The following is a 19,086-nucleotide window of genomic DNA, read 5'->3' on the forward strand; positions in this document are numbered from 1 at the left end:
TGGACAGACAGCGAGAGGCACGGAAACAGGGAGAGAACCGAAAAAAAGAGAGCTGAAGTGTGGCGCGGTGAGGCGAGGCAGCCACACAGTGACACAGCATTTGTGGTGTCTGTCTGACGCTCTCGGATAGCTTGGGAAATCCCCTCTGCTGACGTCAGATGGGGCACGTGTGTGTATGAATGTGTGCGTGTGTGTGTGTTTATGTGTGAGCAGAGGCGTGTTTAGGGTAAGCCGGTAAGCACGAGCGGCCGCTCGGCTTCTATGGGCTTCGCTACAGGTGGCCGGGGTAGTCGTAGCACTTGAAGCGGTAGTCGTACGAGCTTTGTAGTCGCAGTAACCGTTTTAGCAAAGGCAGCATTAAGAAAGAGAGTAGAGAGAAACCAAACGCAAAATCAAGAGGACGAAACATAATCGAGCACATCGCTCATTCAATCAACCCTTTCCTCCTCATTCAGACATTCACAGCCTTCAATGGACACTTTGCAATCACTCACAGAGCATATTCACTCACACGCAAATCCTATCTACCCAACTATTATTACCTATTCAACCTCATTCAACAAGAGTCTCCCCAGACCTGCAAAGTAACCAACCCCACACACTCACACTCACTACATATGACACTAGGGGGGGAGGCTCACTATAGCCGTTTGGTCATTTGGTTTCAGGAGGATGGACGGAGTAAGAGGATGCTGGGGTAATTTACCTGCAATTGGACTATTTAGTCTAATTAATTGTATTGATTAAGCTAGTCTGCCATGGTCTTTATACTGCACATCGTTGTGGTAACCCCACCCCTCTATTTCATTCACATGAATAATTACAGACGTGTTTCCTGAACGTGGACAGAAAACTCAATCTCAACCTGGCTATTAAGTAAGAAAAGTGGATGTGAATGTTAGTAGTGTATATTTCTAACAGCCAGAGGTTAAGTTGCTGCCCATATTCACAACAGTGAGCTGTTGTCATGGGAGAAGATGGAGGATATGGTTACCAGGCAATAAGGGACTCAGCTGCTGCATGCATACAGGTCAGGGAGCAGAGATGGAGGGACTGTGGGGGAGGGATATTGACGGATGGATAGATGGGAAACACTTAGTGAAGAGAGCTTACGAAGCTACTGAACATCTCTTGATGCTGCAACACACGGCACTCACCATTGTCAATAGTGGAGGATTAGAAATCTTTGTGGGACAGAATTGGTATTTCGGAATGAAGCAGTAGATATCGTTCTGTAACAATATATAATCAAATACCAGTACAGTGTCAGAGGCAGGGGGAGGCCACAAGGAGGTTTGGCCCGGCTGTGGTCTGGGAGAAGCTGCATTATGATCATTATGTATCCATGTATACCTATGTCCAATTTTTGTTATAAATCCCTGTAATCCCAATAACCTTTGCTTCACTGCCTACCATCATTGATGTTTAGGATCTATGATCAATAAGAAATATGACTACATGACGAAACAAATCCAGTGAAACATACTGACAAAGAATTTCCGTCACATAAACCACTAATGCAATTAGTGTTTGTTCATTTAAAACTGAAATTGTGTTACTATAAACTATTGTCATTTTGCAGGAGACCCCCATGTGTGGTTGCTGCCACTTTAGAAACGTCTCACCAGACAAGACAGGACAGGCCTTAGAATCCTGATTTCCTGTTTGTGGCTAAACAAACTGTGTGCCTTTTCCTCTTGACTTTAGCTCTACTCTTCAACACCAACATGTCATGTCCCTCTCTGCAAAGTAATCTGCATCTCTGATCTTCACTTCAAGGCATACTAAGTGGGAGGGAAGGCATCAAAAAACAACAGTCCAAATCACTTGACAACAAGTTCTGATGTTGCTAATTGAACACAATGGCGAGTCGAACAGTTACTGGTCTTTTATCACAAACACTGACCCCATGATGCTACACACTAATGGACAAGATGCAGCTTCCTGACTATATTCTTCTCCTTGTGTTTACTTGATCAATACTCATATTGATTTGTGAAGCCCTTACTATGAATTGATTCTCGTAAAAATAAAAAAATAACCTTTTTGAAAGGATTCCACACACGTATGGAAAAAAAAATATATATGATTATCTTTCAAATGAACCAGCATTTTATTGCGGCGTTGTCGTGGTCTATACGGTGTTTCCGACGCATAGAAATATTCTACTTTGCAAGACAAAAAAATAGTTTAGCATGGAAATTGCTGTGCTTTGTAAACGGTTACAAACGTTATGGCATATGCGTTTCATTTCATAAAGATTGGTAATAGAATTGTCCCTATAAAGATCATGTAACAGCTCCTGCCCTTTTTAGTTCTTGGCGTTGCAAAGAAAGATCGAATAGTTTAGTTGTAATTTCCCGTGATAAAAGTTGGGAATGTTGGGAACAGAAACATTGGCCATGTGCTTGTTTTGCTGGCTGACAGCCCTCGGAGGAGCAGTAAGCGTTCTTGGTCATGCTTTAGAAGGCAGGTCTGGTTTTTCCTGCTTCTCCTCCTCCAATACGGCATATTCCCATCCTCCTCCTTGTCTTTAGAGCCCATCCCCCGCTTTTAAGACGCTGATGCACATACAAACACACAACCCCCCCGCCCACACACACCCCCACACGTGCACTTCTATTAACACAGAAGTGCACTTTTTAAAAAATGCACTCTTCCTCTATCTTCACACACCCACACACACAAATACAAACTGGCCTAAGGTTAACCCCCACCCTCACTCGAAGCCTCAGAGGTCAAAGGACAAAGCCCAGGCAACTGCAGGAATTCTCCACTGCTGCCGTTTGGTTGCCCTCGCGGTCTCTCAGCCACGCAAAACACACAAACACTGCACTCACAGTCTGTCCAAACAGACTCAAACTTTTCCACTGCTTTATCTTCAAGGCAATATTTAAGTTGGATTTATAACCACGATTAGAAGGTTCCACATCTGTATCCTCAGCACACATGCACGACAAGCAAATACTCTATTAACCACACAGATGTATGAGGTAAAGTGGGCGCCCCTCAGGAAAAAGTTTAGATCTCTACTTTAAATACAATAAAGTGTGACGGCCTCACTAGGTGCTTTATAATACAGCTGCAACTCTACATCCTCACAGGCTGGAGAACGTGTGAACTCAAACACCTTCAGAATATACGGATAGATTAGCGGCAGCACTCAAACAAGACCAAGATAGACCAAGACAAAGGTGAGCTATCTGACAGACTATTTTCATGATGACAATTTTTCGTTTGATCTATGAAAATAGTGAGACACAGACATTTTTCTACAATCAATATTCCCCAGAGCCCAAATGGATGTTGTGTTTTGTCCAAACAACAGCCCAAAGATACTCACTTTACTATGTATTTAAAACAGAGACAAGTAGAAAATCTTCACTGCAAAAGCTGGAACTTGAGAATGTTTTGCTTTTTTGCTTAAAAAAGTATAAATGGATTATTGAAGTATTTTTTTTATATATTGCAATTATCTGTCAAAATACCTTTTAACAGTAGCCATGCCTTATAATAGGATCTTCTAATATACTATTTGTTTTAGCAGTTATAATGTCATTGTTTAATCATGTTTATAAAACACACACAGTGGCATCATTGTTTAAAGTGCACTCAATGAGTATATTTTAGTTGGCAGAACCATCTCTTCCATCCGTTCTGGCCCTGCTGAATAGTAGTTAATGAGGAGCGAAAAACATTAAACTGTAAATGTAAGATTTGAAATTTGAGTTGAGGACTCCAATTCCGAGTACAAGTGATTTGCCATTTGAATAAATGCTATATACACTTTGCATAAATGGCACGTGCTACTGACAAGTCCTCTAAACCCAGCCTGAGGACAAACAGGTCAAGACTTGACAGATAAGGAATGCAATTAGTAGCACCAGCAGCAACAAAGCTCTATGCTATCTTTCTGAATGGACATCTCAAACTACATCTGTAAATGTCCGTAATGAAAGAGCATGCAGCAGGTGGGTGAAAGGAATGGATACACTCCCTGCTCTCCTTTAGTTTTCTGGTACTACGACCACAACCAGCTGACTAAAAGCAGAACCTGCTTCTAGTGAGAAGAAAAGCTCCAGTGTGTCTCTGAGACATGCATGGTCCATGTGACTACAACAATACCTTGAAACACAAGTACCACTCACCTCCCACTCATCCCGTCTCCTCTTCAGCTGATCACATTTGCGCAGCTTGCAGATCTGCTTGCCCGTCTTGCGGTTCAGGCAGTTGGCGCAGCTCCCGCAGTTCTCTCTGCGGAGGCATGGAGTGCAGTCCCCACATTTCTTCCTCTTTTTTTTCTGGAGGCCAGCAGCGGTGTCCAGGGAGACATCGAAGGGGGGCAGAGAGAAGAGTCCCGCTTGCTGGTGTTCCATCTCAATATATTTGGTGAGGGGAGACGTCTTCTCTGAGGATTTCCTTTGCATGAGGAGAGACTGAGTCTCCTCCGCGTCCATGGAGAATGTTTGAATGTCCTCAGGTGGCGGACCAGGCCCTTCCATTGGCCTGGGCATGGTGACTGTCCTCACCTAAGTCTATTCTGTCTCTCTCAAGATTGAAAAACACAAATAAACAATAAATAAATTTGAAAAAAAAGTGCCGCTAAAACTCAACACCATCCAAATATACAATGAATATTTGGCGGCATTTGCTGCAAGTTTGTTTTGGCAGGTAGATAACTTGTCTCAGATCAGTCTGTGCTATTGACTTTGTCTGTCCGATCCATTTGACTCTGTGGGCTGTTGCTTTATCTTGTCTTTTAGTCTGAGCCCTCCAGGGACAGCTTGATTAATATATTGTGTTCTCGGTCCCCCGGGTGACCCTGGAGAATCCTGGTTGTAACTTGCAGTATGGAGACCATCTTTCTCGGCTACCCTTTGGGATGGTAGATGATCCACCACAGTCTGGGTAGCATAGCTGGAGTCTGCACAGTCTGTAAAGACAAAGGGATACAACTCAAATGTATTAATCAAATGCAAAAAATATAAAAGTATTGATACATATTTATTTTCTACATAGTATTTTTGAGTGCATTTAAACGGCATATGTTTTTGATATACCCCACATTAAAGATCTGAACATACATGTGCCACATACATGTGTGTTTCTTATAAAGTTATACATGATTTAGCAAAATGTACCAACTGCAAAACTTCTTCATATTGCTGACTGAAGGAATGAAGAGAACTTGAGGCATATTACATATACATTGCATCACCACTTATCTTGTGAGATCTCTCAAGGGACTCTGTGCCACTTCCCGGTGTGACCGTGCACCATAGCTTGAATGTCTTGTGTATGGATATCTGTCTTTAATGGCATACTTCTACATTATTTGCTAATTTGATTCGACCTATCAAATACATTCGGTTGGTATGGGGTTGGTTAAAAAAATGCTTATCTTTGTCCACTTCAGGCCTCAGGGTAGCCCTTTTTCTAAAACTATGTGATTAAGATCGGAGGCAATTATAAGGAAAACCCTTCATGTGTCCATTACAAAAAGAAAGGGTAGTAAGATCAACTAAGATAGTTGACTAAGATGGACTAATATAGTTTACTGAATAACATTTATAATTGATCAGATAGACCAAATATTATCTTGTCATATGTCACTTCACAGCCCTGCATGTAAATGCATGGTTGGTATAACCGTCTGTGTAGCATTTGATAATAGATGCTTTGCCTCAGAGTTCAGTGTGACGCCCCTGAATGCTGTCTGGATACTGTCTGGTTTCCAAACACAGCTGTCAGTGCTGTGCATGCAGTTGGCTCATAGCCATGCAGGCCAACTGAGCGCTTTGAGAAGACAGTGTTTTAATGGCAGACCCCACATGGACGGGAGGCTTATGTCTCCCTGAATGAAAGAGGGGTGGGGGGGTGATAAGTCGATGCCAGGGACAGTCCCCTTTGTCTTATGGTCACACGCTCCAGTCAACCGTCAATAAAGTGAATTGTGCTGAGAAAAACCCCAATGTTTCTTCGCGGACTGCCTGGTTTCACAGCCTGCACTGAAGATGATTTATTTTTTGGTTATCAGCAATGCAGAGGGCAAACTCCACTATATAATATGAAGGCTACATTTCTATTAACTTTAATATTACTCTCAGGGCTGCATTAATATGGATTTTTAAATCAGAGCCTTTCAAGGTGGGAAATCACAAATTGGTCTATTTTGCAGTAGGCTGTTGCTAATGTTTGTGGTTGCTTTGCTTTCTGCACCTTTGTAAAACAATTAAATAAAAGAGACTTATTCAAAACAAATAATCTCCCCAAAAAGCTGGGATGAAACAAATGCGTTACACCAGCTAACATTAGCTTGCTTGCAGCTTTGCTAGTAAGCTAACGTTAAGGAGCATGCAGCGTTAGCCGGAAAGCACTTTTGCCTTATTACTTCATTGTTTTTGTAAAGTTGTGTAACGTGTAAGTATCACCTAATTTACCAAACATACCTAATGTGGGTCCAATTGTGGGTGTAATATGAAGTATTTTGCTGGAGAGATGAAAGTTGGCAGTTCCTAGACCTGTGACACCTTTCATTCGGGAAAAGGTGACCTTGGCCCACAGGTGAAGTAAAGTCATGTGAATCACTAATGTCACCAATGAAGACACAAATGTCTTGACACTCAAATATGTTTCCTAGTTTTCTCTTAGCCACTCTGCTAATTGCAGAACTTAAACCTCATGTAGTTAAAGTTATAATTGGCTAGCAGTAGCACGCGCTCGGCCGGCTGCGCACGTGGTCTCATCGCGCGGCGGTCGCCTGTACTGTTAATGAGCTCCCGCTCTGCCACTGTTGTGACTTTTACTGTACGCCCACGTGGTTTACCCACGATGGGGGGGGGGGGACACTTCTCGGCCAGCCCACACCGACCCAAAGCAATCAGATAAAAACTAACAGGCGTCCTTAGATTTACATTAAGATAATCCTCATTACAGCAGAATACACTAAACACAACAGCGCCACGCGCGAGGGACACGGGGATGATTGCTTTAGGTGACAAAAACAGCACTTTAACCAGGTGTGAATACACACTTCGATTTACATCCACGTGACAACCTCGAACTACCGCAGAGGTGGTAATCTTATACGTCAGATGGCCACCAAGAACAAGTCCTCATGTTTAGTAAAATAATGAACTACGTCATGCATAAATAGCATATATGATATAAAGGCCAAAAGGCGAAATAATGTAGCTCGGAAACTGTTGTTACTCAAATGTTGTGCAAACAAATAAAGACCAGTGTTGCTAAAAGCGACCCACGTCCGCGCAGGAAAACACATGCACAATGGTCACAAGGAAAGGAGGCAACGTACCACGGGGCTCTTTAAACGCATCGATACTCCTCTTCGCTTCAGCCTTCAAACCGCTTTGCAAAATGAAAAAAAAAATGATGCAAATCTAACTAAAGTGCCTTAACGGCATAACAACATTAATTGAGAGCTTAAAAAAAAAGAAAAAAAGGCGCTTACAAAAAAACAACAACAAAAGTTCCGGGCGAAAAAGTTCGACCGTAATGACATAACTGAAGCCGCGATGTCAATGGAGCCGGAGATGGGGGTGGTGGGTGGGGAGGGGGGAAGGAGAGAGAGAGAGAGAGAGAGAGAGAGAGAGAGAGAGAGAGAGAGAGAGAGAGAGAGAGAGAGAGAGAGAGAGAGAGAGAGAGAGAGAGAGAGAGAGAGAGAGAGAGAGAGAGAGAGAGGTGTCGTATCTTTTGGAGGGGTTCAAGTCATCAGTAAATTATGGACTGGAGTCCTGTCAGCTGGAGCAGAGGAGGGGTGGGGGGGGTGGGGGGTGGGGGGGGGGTAATTATTGTGATCACATAATTATTTCACACAACTGCTCTTAAGATGTTATATTGGCAGCTAGATTGTTTACGAGTGGGTTATAATCGAGATTCCCTCATGAGGTCTGAACCAGATGTTGTGACATCACGATGGGGAATGAGGAGGATCTCTCCCCCCCCCCCCCCCCCCACCCCCACCCTCCTGCACACAGTTGGGTTGCTGCTCTCTGCTCAGAAGGAGGGGAGCGATGACCCCCGGCTGACAGAGGTCAGGTATCTCTGCTGTCTTTCATCACAACACAAGTAAGGGTCGGCCTCCTGATCCCGTAGTCTCGGCTGCAGAAAAGGAGTTATGTCGGTATGTTGGACTGTGGCAGTAAAGACGATGGAGGTTCAGATGAAGACGTGGTTCAAAAACAGTGCCTGCGTACATTATATACTACATTATATACATTATACTATTAAGAACAAGTTACCAGAAGGCCCAAAACACTAATTATTATTCAGCTTATAGTCAAAAGGTTATATTTTAGCTATCACTAATCTAACAGGTTGTTTGAGCCCCCCATCGTAGCTGAAATATATGTATTTATGTATCAGTTAAGAACTGCACCTTTTGTAAGTCCCTGTATGTAAAGTTTAGAGTCATATAGAAACATACGGAATAGAAACAACAATTGTGGGTTCACTTTGTCTCATAATTATGGCGGCGCAACAGTTTCCGGATGCTGTATTAAGGTATTAAGGTTTCCAAAGCACAAGGTTATCTGCGGTTTGCAGCACACTTTGCACTCATTTGTAGTTCTTTGTTCATCACAGAAAGAAATAACACATAACATGAAGCTCAAAAGTTATTAGTCTATGCATATAAAACAACAAATACACATTAAATTGCTATTATGAACATTCATTAAAAATGTCATATCTAATTCTGTTTAAATATTGAGAACTGAAATGAAGAGACATCATTTAAACTGGCACCACCAACTTCCCAGTATCTTACACATTCAATAATTATGGTTGTCACTCAGTTATCACACATCAAATCTTTATTTTCCACCAGTGTGACGCTCCATTGGAGGCCGTTTGACAAACACACAAACAAAATGCTGGAAACGCAAACATTTCTTCTGAGGTACCGTAATACGCAGTTTAATACATTCTGTGAATTTTAAGATGTTTTCAATTGATGCACTGAGAAAATAATTTCTGGACCATCGTGTTATGCACCACATTGACGAGATTAAACATATTATTCTCGGCCACGTTTCTATACGTCGAGAACAAAAAACGATACTGTTTGGTCATAATATGGTTAAATGACAAGCCTCTGTGGAGATAAAGCTTTTAAGAACAATTGAATGCAGAAACAAGAAACACGGCAAGACATTACTTTAGCAAATGCATCCTTTGATTAATAAATAATAATTAAAGCAGAATACAACAGGTGAACGTGGACCTGAAATTCTCCCAGAAACCTTCATAGTAATAAATAGCTAAAACAGCTTCAGTCACATTGCATCCATCTCACTTGTATTAATTAAAAAGGAAAAGTTAGTAGGAGCAGATGCTAACGTGCGCGATAGAGGACGCCTGCGGTGTCACATGTCAGTGTGCGGACTCCAGTGCTGCAGACCAAATGATCAAAGTCTTGAAACGAGGGGAAGAAGAGGAGCACAAGAACAGAGCAAACGGAAAACAGATGAACGCTGGATATGAAATCTGGAAAAAAAACACGAGGAAGTATGAAATGAAATACAGCGATATCAGTTTCCATTGGTAGGTTGCAATGAGGACTCTTTAATAAGGCTCAACCAAAGGTAGCGGAGGACCATGATCTATTACATTTAAGAACAAAGCGTGTGAAAAAAATGTCTGTTTTTGTTTTTATTTTTTTCTAGAATATGATACTGATTTATATATATTTGTATTTACAGTTGAACCTGTAACATCATAACCACTCCCACTAGTTCCTTCCCTCAGTCTTGGGCACTAATGTCCTGCAAGACAATGCTATTGTTTTTTTTTTATCTTAGAGGTCCTTTCTGCCATTCCACACAGCTCACGACATCTCAATTTATTAAAGGAGAAGCTCTATATTGATATAATATTGGTCCAATATCCCATACATCTTGATTTGGAGTGTCAAAACAGTCACAAGCACACACCTTTCCAGACAAACATGCCGTAGGCGTAGACAATGAAATACGCTGTGGAGAGGTGGAGGATACCTACAGCTGGAACCGTACAGCGTCAGATTTTGGCCTGAAGAGTTTGAAATGTTTGAACTTGCTGAAGCCTGTATTAACACAAACTGTCAAAAAACGTCTCCCGGAACTGCTGTGGGGTTGATTTGGGCTCAAGATTTAAATGATGGGTGAAAATCTAATTGAGGAGAGTTGGGTTTGGCCTGAGGTTCAAACTCTCTTGAGGCTTTTACTGACAGGTTTCCATGTGCAGCGGTCCGTTCTCAACTGCTACATGGAGCCTCCTTGTTAAATCCTGAAATGCATATACACAGGGAATGTACCAACTCCCCTTTCCCCGTCACATCACCCCTCAGTCTCGTGGTGGTTTGGTCCAGAGGTCACAGAGCAGAAGTCTTTATGTCCGCACCTGGAACTTGCCAGCCTTCGTCATGTATTTGATGCCTTTAAAAGGTTTGTACTTCTCCCCGTACATGTCCAGTCGATTCACCTTCAGCCCTGTTGAAGGACAACAAATACTGAGCACTCACATTCTTTACCAAATTTGAACCCTTTAAAATGCGTTGGTTTGCCTAATGCCACTGTGGTTATGATGCAATAAAATGAATTATTGTCTGTATATTAAATACTATATGAAATACTGTTATTTAACTTATGTTAAATAACATTCATTTTGATGCATTTATATTTTTTGTGAATTTACAGATTTAGGGAAAAAACTCACTTGATACCTTGGAGGACATAGATGACCCATCCCTAAAAATTATATTATATTATATATATATATATATATATATATATATATATATATATATATATATATATATATATATACACACACTTTTCACTTAATAATTGGCAGAATATTAACCCTTTAAATGTTTACATATTAAATGTTGTTGTTTTTTTAAGACATCAAACACAAAAATTTAATTATGTTCTGTATTCTAATGCAAAGGTTTTTTTTTTTTTTAAATACATGTCAATTATTAGCAACAACATTGATTTTGATGCATTGCATTGCTCCACAATAGAGCAACAATAACCCTAGTGGTAACCAGGAAAATAACATGGCTGAGAAAATGGCTCAATCTGGTGAAGAATAGTAAAAACTACAAGTTTGGAGCCAGAGTTTGAGATTGAAAGCCTGATATAACAGAATGCATGATGTTGTGCTGTCATGGCCATGGGATCAACATTTTTTGATTTTAATGGGTTTCTTGGGTATTTTGGATATTTATAGACTTATTATGGGAGCTGGGGTTGAACTTCTAAAATAGAGTTTTAAAAAGTATAGAAAACGATATACTGAATTAAATGCATGCTGGTCATATTGCCATGCATATTGTTTGAAAAAGCATTTTTATCAACAAATGTTGGGAAATATTGCTTTGCACGTTACCTTAAATCCTGTACAGAGTAATGGCATGCAGGTAATGTCTAACTAAGCCTCATCACAAGCTGAAGATGAACTATTAATGACAAGCATATGCTAATATATGTTAATACATCAAGTTAACAACAAAGAACACAATGAGTACGTATGTGTATCAAAATCTGCCGTTAGAGTACTTTAGAGTACTTGCTGATGTCAGATGAGGAGGTGTATTAATGCATTTGGCACCATCTAGTGGGCATTGCATCACTGCAATGGGACAGTCAGCTGGTTGTCAGCTGAGCAGGTCATGTGATGAAAGCTTCTCTCATGTGTTGGGGTTGAGCTCAAATATTTGTCTATGCAAAAGTATATAGTGTAAATAGTAAAAACATGACTAACTCGCTGAAACAGCCCGGCAGCTGTGTGTGACTGGTTAGCAGGATTGTGGAGTAGGTGTTGGTTCACAGAGAATCTCAATAATGACAAAACTATTTCTGAAAGAAGTTTAGGAATTCTTTGAATGATGCAATTACAACTGCGTGAAGGATATGTGTTGTCACGATACCTAAATTATGAGTACAGAGGACAGAACTAGACAGTATAAAATATGGCCGTGGTCTCCGTGTAGTCAACGAAAAGCTTTCTGAATCTTGAATAAAAAGATGCATGTCAACATGGTTTGGGTTGTCCCATTGCATTAACAACTCCTGAGAGCCTTACTGGGTGGTTGAGGTTGTAAAACTCTGGGCGTGATAGACCCCTTAAGTCTATAGTATTACCACGTTAAATAGTAATATACTATATATACACACACAGACAAGAATCGGTATATTGTGCAAAACTAGTGATGATGGGAAGTCTAAATGTGTGAGTGTGTACCTGAAATGGCCATCTGTTGGGTCTTGAACTGGATGTTGATGGTGGGGTTCTCGTCAGGTTTGGAGGCCCCGGCCTGCAGGCTCATGGTGCCTTTAAGACTGGGAAGCTTCTGTGGGTTGATCTTGCCAACATCCCATGTCAACATCTAGCCAAAAAAACACAACATTTAGATGCCAATATGGGATCCCATCAAATCAGATGGTGGCATCGTTAAACCTGGAGAGGATTGGTGTAAAAATAACAGGATTTGAGACTTTTGGAGACTTATACATATTCCTGTCCATGCACACTTCCCTTCTTCCAGGCATACAAAACACTATTTTTAGGTACCTTTGTGACTGGATCAAAGGTGTATGTTCCCTGGGAAGCGTTGAGGTTGGCGTTCAGGACGCCCCGGGGCAGCTGGCTGCTGACTAGGACCGCCTCCACGGCCTTGCCCATGGTCTGTTTGGGTCCCAGAGTCAAGTCAAAGCGTCCTTGGGAGCTTCCCTCTCGGAAGGAGATGTTGTGCTTGACGTACACTGGGATCGCCACCAGGCTGAAGTAGAAGAAGGCCAACAACCAATAGTTATACAAGCCAGTGGAATCAAATTGGTTGCCTACATGTTGTGATTCTGGAGTTGTATTCATATATTAGCACACTGCTCGGGAAAATCCTACTACTGAAAAACAACTATTGAAAAAAACCAGATAATACACTGAGGGGTGATTCCTTTTTATGCGTCTTTGCCGTCAAGCAACTTTAAATGATCCTTAATGAAAGAATACTGACTTCTGGGAACTGACGTGGTAGGAGAGCAACCGGAAGTTCCCATCAGGGGGAATGAAGGAGAGGATCCGCTCAGCTTCCCAGCGCTTGAACCGAACACACGGGTGGAAGCTGACATCATCCAGCAGCCGAGGATTCTGGGAGAGAGGGGCAGAGGGCCAGGATGGTTTGGGGGGTAAGTAAAATAAAATGTGCATGCGAGTCTGGTGATCTGGATCCACTGAGGACATAAAAAGAGTTGGAACTCACCATAAATGAGAGAGTGAGGTCGGGCATGCCTGTCAGTTTCACACAGGCATCAATAACTCCCTGAATTTCTGCTGTAATAGTGGAGCCTGAGGAGGAGGGTTGGGGAATAAGAAATGCATAGAGAGCAAAAAATATTAATTAACAACAAAATCCATTTGATGCAGACACTATTAATTATGGAGTAAAGCTGCTAAAATTCTAAGTTAAATATGGTAATTAACAGATTTGTTTTTATTGACGGAAATAAATATACAATTTAGTGTGTATTAATTCGACATAACTAAGGGGTTAAATAAGGACGCAATGGTACAGTGTATTGTTTGACCAGCAGGATGTTCAGAGCAATACCTGATTTATCGATGATAGCATCAATCTCCTCCACCACGTCAAAATAGGCCTCATTGTTGGTGTATTTGACTCCGGTGCGTCGCCATGGCACCACTGACAACTGGCCTGTAGGGAGCTGTTCACCAACATTGGTGCTGCCTAAAAAACAGACAAAACCAATGTTAAATGAGAATTAAATTAGTTATTTACACAGTGCGGGTTGTTGCAATAGTTCTGCCATAACACACACTGATGGACGATGCTCAGCTTCAGTGTTATTTTGGTAATTCTGAGAAACGGGCCTTTAAAGATATGCATCATAAGTCATATCTGTTGTTAATGACACGCCTTACGTTTGAAATTCCAGTTACTAATTTGTCCAGCACCTCAAGCACACATTGGTACACATTATATCTAACATCACTATCATTATTTGACTTAATGCTCTGACTATTCAGAGGACGACTACGTGTTTAAAGGGCCCTGTGGTTAACATGAACATTGTACCTGTGATGGTGTTGACCATTGTGCGGAGGATGGTGGGAGGCTTTATGAGCTCTTTTAGGATGTTGGACTCTGTGGCCAGCGGAAAGCCATTGTCCAGCATCTCCTCCAGGAGTTCATAGACCACAACCACATTGTCCTTAATAGCAGCCTCTGTACACACTCCAAAATAGTCCTGAGAACAAAAAACACAGATGGGATATGGGTATTTTAATCAGATGTGAATTATTTAACTAAACTAACCACTAACGGTGGACTGAAAAATGCAAGGCAGCCCGAACCTGGAACGTGTCGACGACTCTGTGCAGAAACTCGATGACAAACAGCGGCGGCACCTCACTCTGGATGACTGCGACAAAGTAGATGCGATGCCTGAGCACACTGATAAGGTAGTGGTGGGGTGTGGGTATCACCGGTGGGACGTTCTCCGGCTCAGTGGCGCGTTCCTGCGCCTCAAAGAAGTAGTCACAGACGGAGCGGCTGACCACGCTCTTCCAGTGCTTCTCCAGGAAAATGTCTCCGGAGGCGTTGACGAGGAACAGGCTGTGGATCATTTTGGCTGGAGGCTGAGAGGCGAAAGACAAAGAGAGAAAACCAAAGCATTTCAAATGAGACACGGTTACGATAAAGTTAATTAAATTGTAAGAAAGTGCCAACAGAATTGACTGTGTGCGCTGCTCTTGTGAGCTGCAAGTGAAGCAGAGCCAGTATGAAGTCACTGGTTTATACGTCGTGCATCGCTCCACTGTTCTAATACCGTTTAGTCATTTCAATACAAAATATTGAATGTTAGTATAAATTAATTTAATTATCAACCTAAGAAATGTTTAAACCCAATAACATTATATTATGATGATTTGATGAACATAAATCACTAAAATTAAGTCAAAAGCACTCACAAATAATGAGAGGAAAGAAGTGGCTAATAATGTCGGACATACAAGTCTTTATAACCGCAGATATTTTGACTCTCATTGTAGGAAAAGTGCAGGTATTAATAACAACATTAATGACCGCTCTGTTCAAGTGTCCCAGTGAGCCGTTACAGTGCATGCATTATACCCTGAAACAGAAGCAGCTCCATCCAATTCAGGTTCATCATTTACAACCTGTGCTTTCCCTGCTTTTAAGATGACAAAATGTTCTTCCCCACAAACGTTATCTCTCGTATATAAAACGCAACACTATCAGCTATTAGTGGATTTTTACCCGTTCCAGAACTATCTTCACTGTATCGGCCTTTAACGTCCCTCTATCGGGCCATCTGTCATTTGTATGCAGTTATTCGGTCATTTCAGGGACATAAATAAGCATTTCATAAATGAGATTTTGTGACAATTTTTTTAACAGTGCCTACACTTTAAAACGTACAGTATAACCCAACTCGGTCTGTATTTTATCAAGCGTTAGGTCCAAAATGAAAAGAATACAAATAATAGGTCCACGCCCACTATTGAAAAGACAGCCCTTCCTCCCCTCACATGATACATGTCTTGGTGGATATACAATGGATAGGCTTCAGTAGCAGATCATTGAATGGGTCTGTGTGCTGTATACGCATGTAGATACAAGGTAGCTACATAGTAGATTACATAGATAAGTTACATTGTATCTACAAACACTTTCTTTATGTGTTGAAAAGCAAGACCAATTTGTTCCCTTCTTTTGTTGTTTATTATTTGGTAAAGAGCGTAAATCCACACTACACATTAAAATCACAGCCCTCAAGAAAACAAGTACATTTAATTCACATTTCAACATTTTTAAAGAGTTACAATCATTTAATGTGATGTCATTTAAAAAATAAAAAAGGCGTTTGGCGTACCGCTCTCTCGATACGAGGGGGCGACTAACGTTACGTATCAAGTTGAACTGGACACAGTTAGTGAAGTCTCCTTTAGTTGTCGTCAACTTAAGCTCGCTGGGAAATATGATACCGGAATATTCATTAAATATTCGGCAAAGCGATCAAGTTCGGACCGGATAAAACTCAGCGCCGCAAGCTCCATGCATGTATTAATACGATAATACATTTACACGAGTAACTAGCTAGCTAACGCTGCCTCTGTTGCAGAGCAAGTCAAGGCCTCCATCTCCACACAAGATGCTACATCAGTGCCTTCCCACAGGCTCATGACAGACGAAAAGCCCCGTCACCCAGTTCGAGGATGACAATACTTAAAAGCGACGATGCTGTTTTGACTGAGAACGTGTCACGTGTCACTCGAGCCAATCGATACATTCATAATGACTTACCGAAGACAAATATTAACGTTTTCGTCTCGCCTTTCACCCTTTTTCCCAATGAGAGATTAAGCAGCCGTCTTTGCTTCCCGTTAGGTGGAGCAGCTCTTCATACGAGGAAGGATACGGTGCAGCCAACCAATCGGAATCCGGGGAGGCTATTAAGTCCCGCCTACTTAGTAGTCTAACAGGTCAACAGTACGGAAGTTGGTGGCTCGTGACTTGGCTCTGATTGGACCGTGGAGGGAGAGCTACAGTAAACACCAGTCAGACTGCCCGTTGATTGGCCATGATATGGAGCTGGTCTGACATTTTGTTTCCAGTATCAGATTTCATCTTGAGGAGTTAGTCTCCATTCAAACGCATAGATATGGTTTATAATACTTATCTGAGAATCATACTGCCAAAATGCGTTCCCAGGAAGTCTTAGTCATACAATTAATTAGACATCTTATTTTTGTATGTACATAGCTAATTTAATTATATGTGTTGAACAAGGATATAATGAAATAGCAAAGGCAAACATGAATATTGTACTTAATACCTGGGGATGCTGATGCTGGAGTCATCTATATATAGGAATGATACCAAAATATATATTCAGCATTTTTCTTGTTGATGACTTTTCTAATTGTTGTGTAAAGATCACATCCTTATTTGGACAACATATAAAAACACAGTATGTAAATGAAACTTGTGTTCTATTCAAGTATTAAAAGTGTTATTTTGAAAACAAATTACAATATTCCAAACATACTGCTATGCTCACGCAATGGCTCCTTAAGGGTATCTTCCGCACAGTATATTTAATATATGTAATGTGTATGTCGTGCGTAACAATTGGCATCTACAACCTTCAACAATGTGTCGCCTGATAGGTTTCAAAAGCAGCAAAAGTAGCTAGAGCTCTGTTTGATTGTCAAGAGCTTCACAGAACACATGGAGAGATGACAACTAAGATGAATAACATGTCTTTCTGATGTCTGACAGTTTACAGTCTGCAGTTTCATCCTTCTTCCCAACTGCAGCTCACACCCCGAAGTCAAAGTGGAAATGCACATGAAAACACTGCACCCTCAGTGTCAATAAGTCAAATCCTCACAGTAAATGTTAGTGAAACCGAAGGACACAGACATCGGAACAAAAATACTAAGCAAAGATATTAGAGATCTGTGCAAGTTCACAGCCTGATCCATCTGCTGTGATCATAAACCTCTTGATGAAGCGAGTACTTTGAGTTTCTTTCTCTTCTGGTGTTCAGCCTTCACCAAGAAGCATCAAACCAATCCATCAGGCACATAGTGATTTCCCCGACATTGATCGAATCATTAAATACAGTTTAGTGATCTCAATCATTCAGAAGGCCGAAGCAATTATTATTAAATGACTAAATAATGGTAATTATTGTCCACAATGAAAATATGTTACAGTAAGTGAGTGACTTGTTTGGTTCTTACAATGTGTTAAAAATAAAAATGTAAAAAAAGACAATTGAGCTTTTACGTTACATGGATCTGACACATTGTGTTCGGAGATGTTACTTTGGAAGTGAGACCTAACTGTTCACACCACAGCAAAATGCAAGGAGGCAGTCTGTGTATCTGTGTTTCCACACCAATACTTTTTAAAAGGCCGGGCTCCCACTCTTTGGCGTCATCTAGTGGACACAAGTGGTCAACGCAACTCCATAAACGTTCAAAAGTCCACTTTAAATGTTCGCCAACAACAAGTTAACAGGAGTCAAGTTGTCAATAAATTACTGGTGGTATGGAGCTTTGTAAAACTGATTTTCTTTCAATTAAATTACATTTTTAATAGTAGGCGGGGGGGGGGGGGGGGGGGGACTTAAAAGGCTCGACACAGCTGAATGATATTAAACAAGATGTGACAACAGCTTTCTTTACAAATTGGAATTGAGTTCAAATTAAACTTTTAACAAGAATGTTGAAATAGCAACATTTAAAGACTGAATTTTAGTTTTCTCCGCCAGCTTCTTTACATGAAAACACTACTTCACGCTAAAGCTGGAACAGTGTTGGTTATTTGACATAAGTTTGTGTTTAGGACCTTTCTTCTTCTTCTGGGCAGGCCTCTGTCGGAAAAACGTGACGTCACATACTTCTGTGCACCAATCAGAGATTAGCACTGTGTGTGCCTGAGAGCTAATGATGTTTGTGGGGTTGTTTGCTTAGGTTGGCAGCCATGTCAATCAAATGTTATCAAACCCCACCCATGCATCTCTGATCAAACACATTAGCATTATATTTTTTTGCTGACAACACTAACTCATCTGATGTATGTAAGGCTGTCACAATTTGTCGTGTACCCAACATGTAAAACTCCTTCCTTGTACTTACATATTTAATAAAGTATAGTATAATAATCAAAGCTGGAGTAAATCTGGAAGTAGTGGCCTGAGGTGACGGTTGAATTGTCGAACCGACTCAGACGAAACTTTAAAAAGCTCAAGGAAAACATGAATGGCTCAACATAATTTATTTTCATTTTATGTTAAAATGTACAGAGTTCTTTGAAAGTACTTGCTAAGAAAGAAATAAAATAAAAAATAAAACAGAATAAATGGAAATACATACAGGGACAGAGTAGAGAGTTGAAGCCGCTGAGCGCAATCCAACCATCACTGTGTGCCCAGCTGCCACTCTCTTTATTTTGCGCTCTCTTAGCATACAACGCAACATGTACAATTACAAAGGATACAAAAAGGGAAGCGATATAAACAGACA

The 19,086-nt window shown here is 41.0% G+C and overlaps 2 protein-coding genes across 2 annotated transcripts in view; both read right to left on the reverse strand.

Moving 5' to 3' along the window:
* The window catches only part of tet3 (tet methylcytosine dioxygenase 3), a 40,021-nt gene extending 35,492 nt beyond the window's left edge, over positions 1 to 4,529 (reverse strand). The window contains exon 1 of the mRNA XM_034541799.1: positions 4,149 to 4,529. Coding sequence (XP_034397690.1) covers positions 4,149 to 4,514 — 366 coding nt within the window. The 5' untranslated portion in view covers positions 4,515 to 4,529. The remainder of the gene's footprint in view (positions 1 to 4,148) is intronic.
* A 4,283-nt stretch (positions 4,530 to 8,812) lies between these two features.
* On the reverse strand, positions 8,813 to 16,465 carry ap3m2 (adaptor related protein complex 3 subunit mu 2). The gene is made up of 9 exons (XM_034542117.1): positions 16,355 to 16,465; positions 14,380 to 14,664; positions 14,102 to 14,273; positions 13,616 to 13,753; positions 13,268 to 13,353; positions 13,022 to 13,155; positions 12,580 to 12,787; positions 12,250 to 12,394; positions 8,813 to 10,490 (listed from the first exon to the last, which is right to left on the reverse strand). The coding sequence occupies exons 2-9, from the start codon at positions 14,650 to 14,652 to the stop codon at positions 10,390 to 10,392; spliced, it is 1,257 nt and encodes a 418-aa protein (XP_034398008.1). The 5' UTR covers positions 14,653 to 14,664; positions 16,355 to 16,465; the 3' UTR covers positions 8,813 to 10,389.
* Between the last annotated feature and the right edge of the window lie 2,621 nt (positions 16,466 to 19,086).

Source organism: Cyclopterus lumpus, chromosome 9 (genome assembly GCF_009769545.1).
Source record: "Cyclopterus lumpus isolate fCycLum1 chromosome 9, fCycLum1.pri, whole genome shotgun sequence".
In the NCBI taxonomy this organism is placed as follows: Eukaryota; Metazoa; Chordata; class Actinopteri; order Perciformes; family Cyclopteridae; genus Cyclopterus; species Cyclopterus lumpus.

What these genes read in the sequence shown, in the direction of transcription:
- ap3m2 (XM_034542117.1), bottom strand. Translation starts at nt 14,652, where the DNA reads ATGATCCACAGCCTGTTCCTCGTCAACGCCTCCGGAGACATTTTCCTG. An exon ending in GAGTCGTCGACACGTTCCAG is followed by an intron (nt 14,274 to 14,379) that starts GTTCGGGCTGCC and finishes TTTTGTTCTCAG; the next exon opens with GACTATTTTGGAGTGTGTAC. An exon ending in AATGGTCAACACCATCACAG is followed by an intron (nt 13,754 to 14,101) that starts GTACAATGTTCA and finishes TCTGTTTTTTAG; the next exon opens with GCAGCACCAATGTTGGTGAA.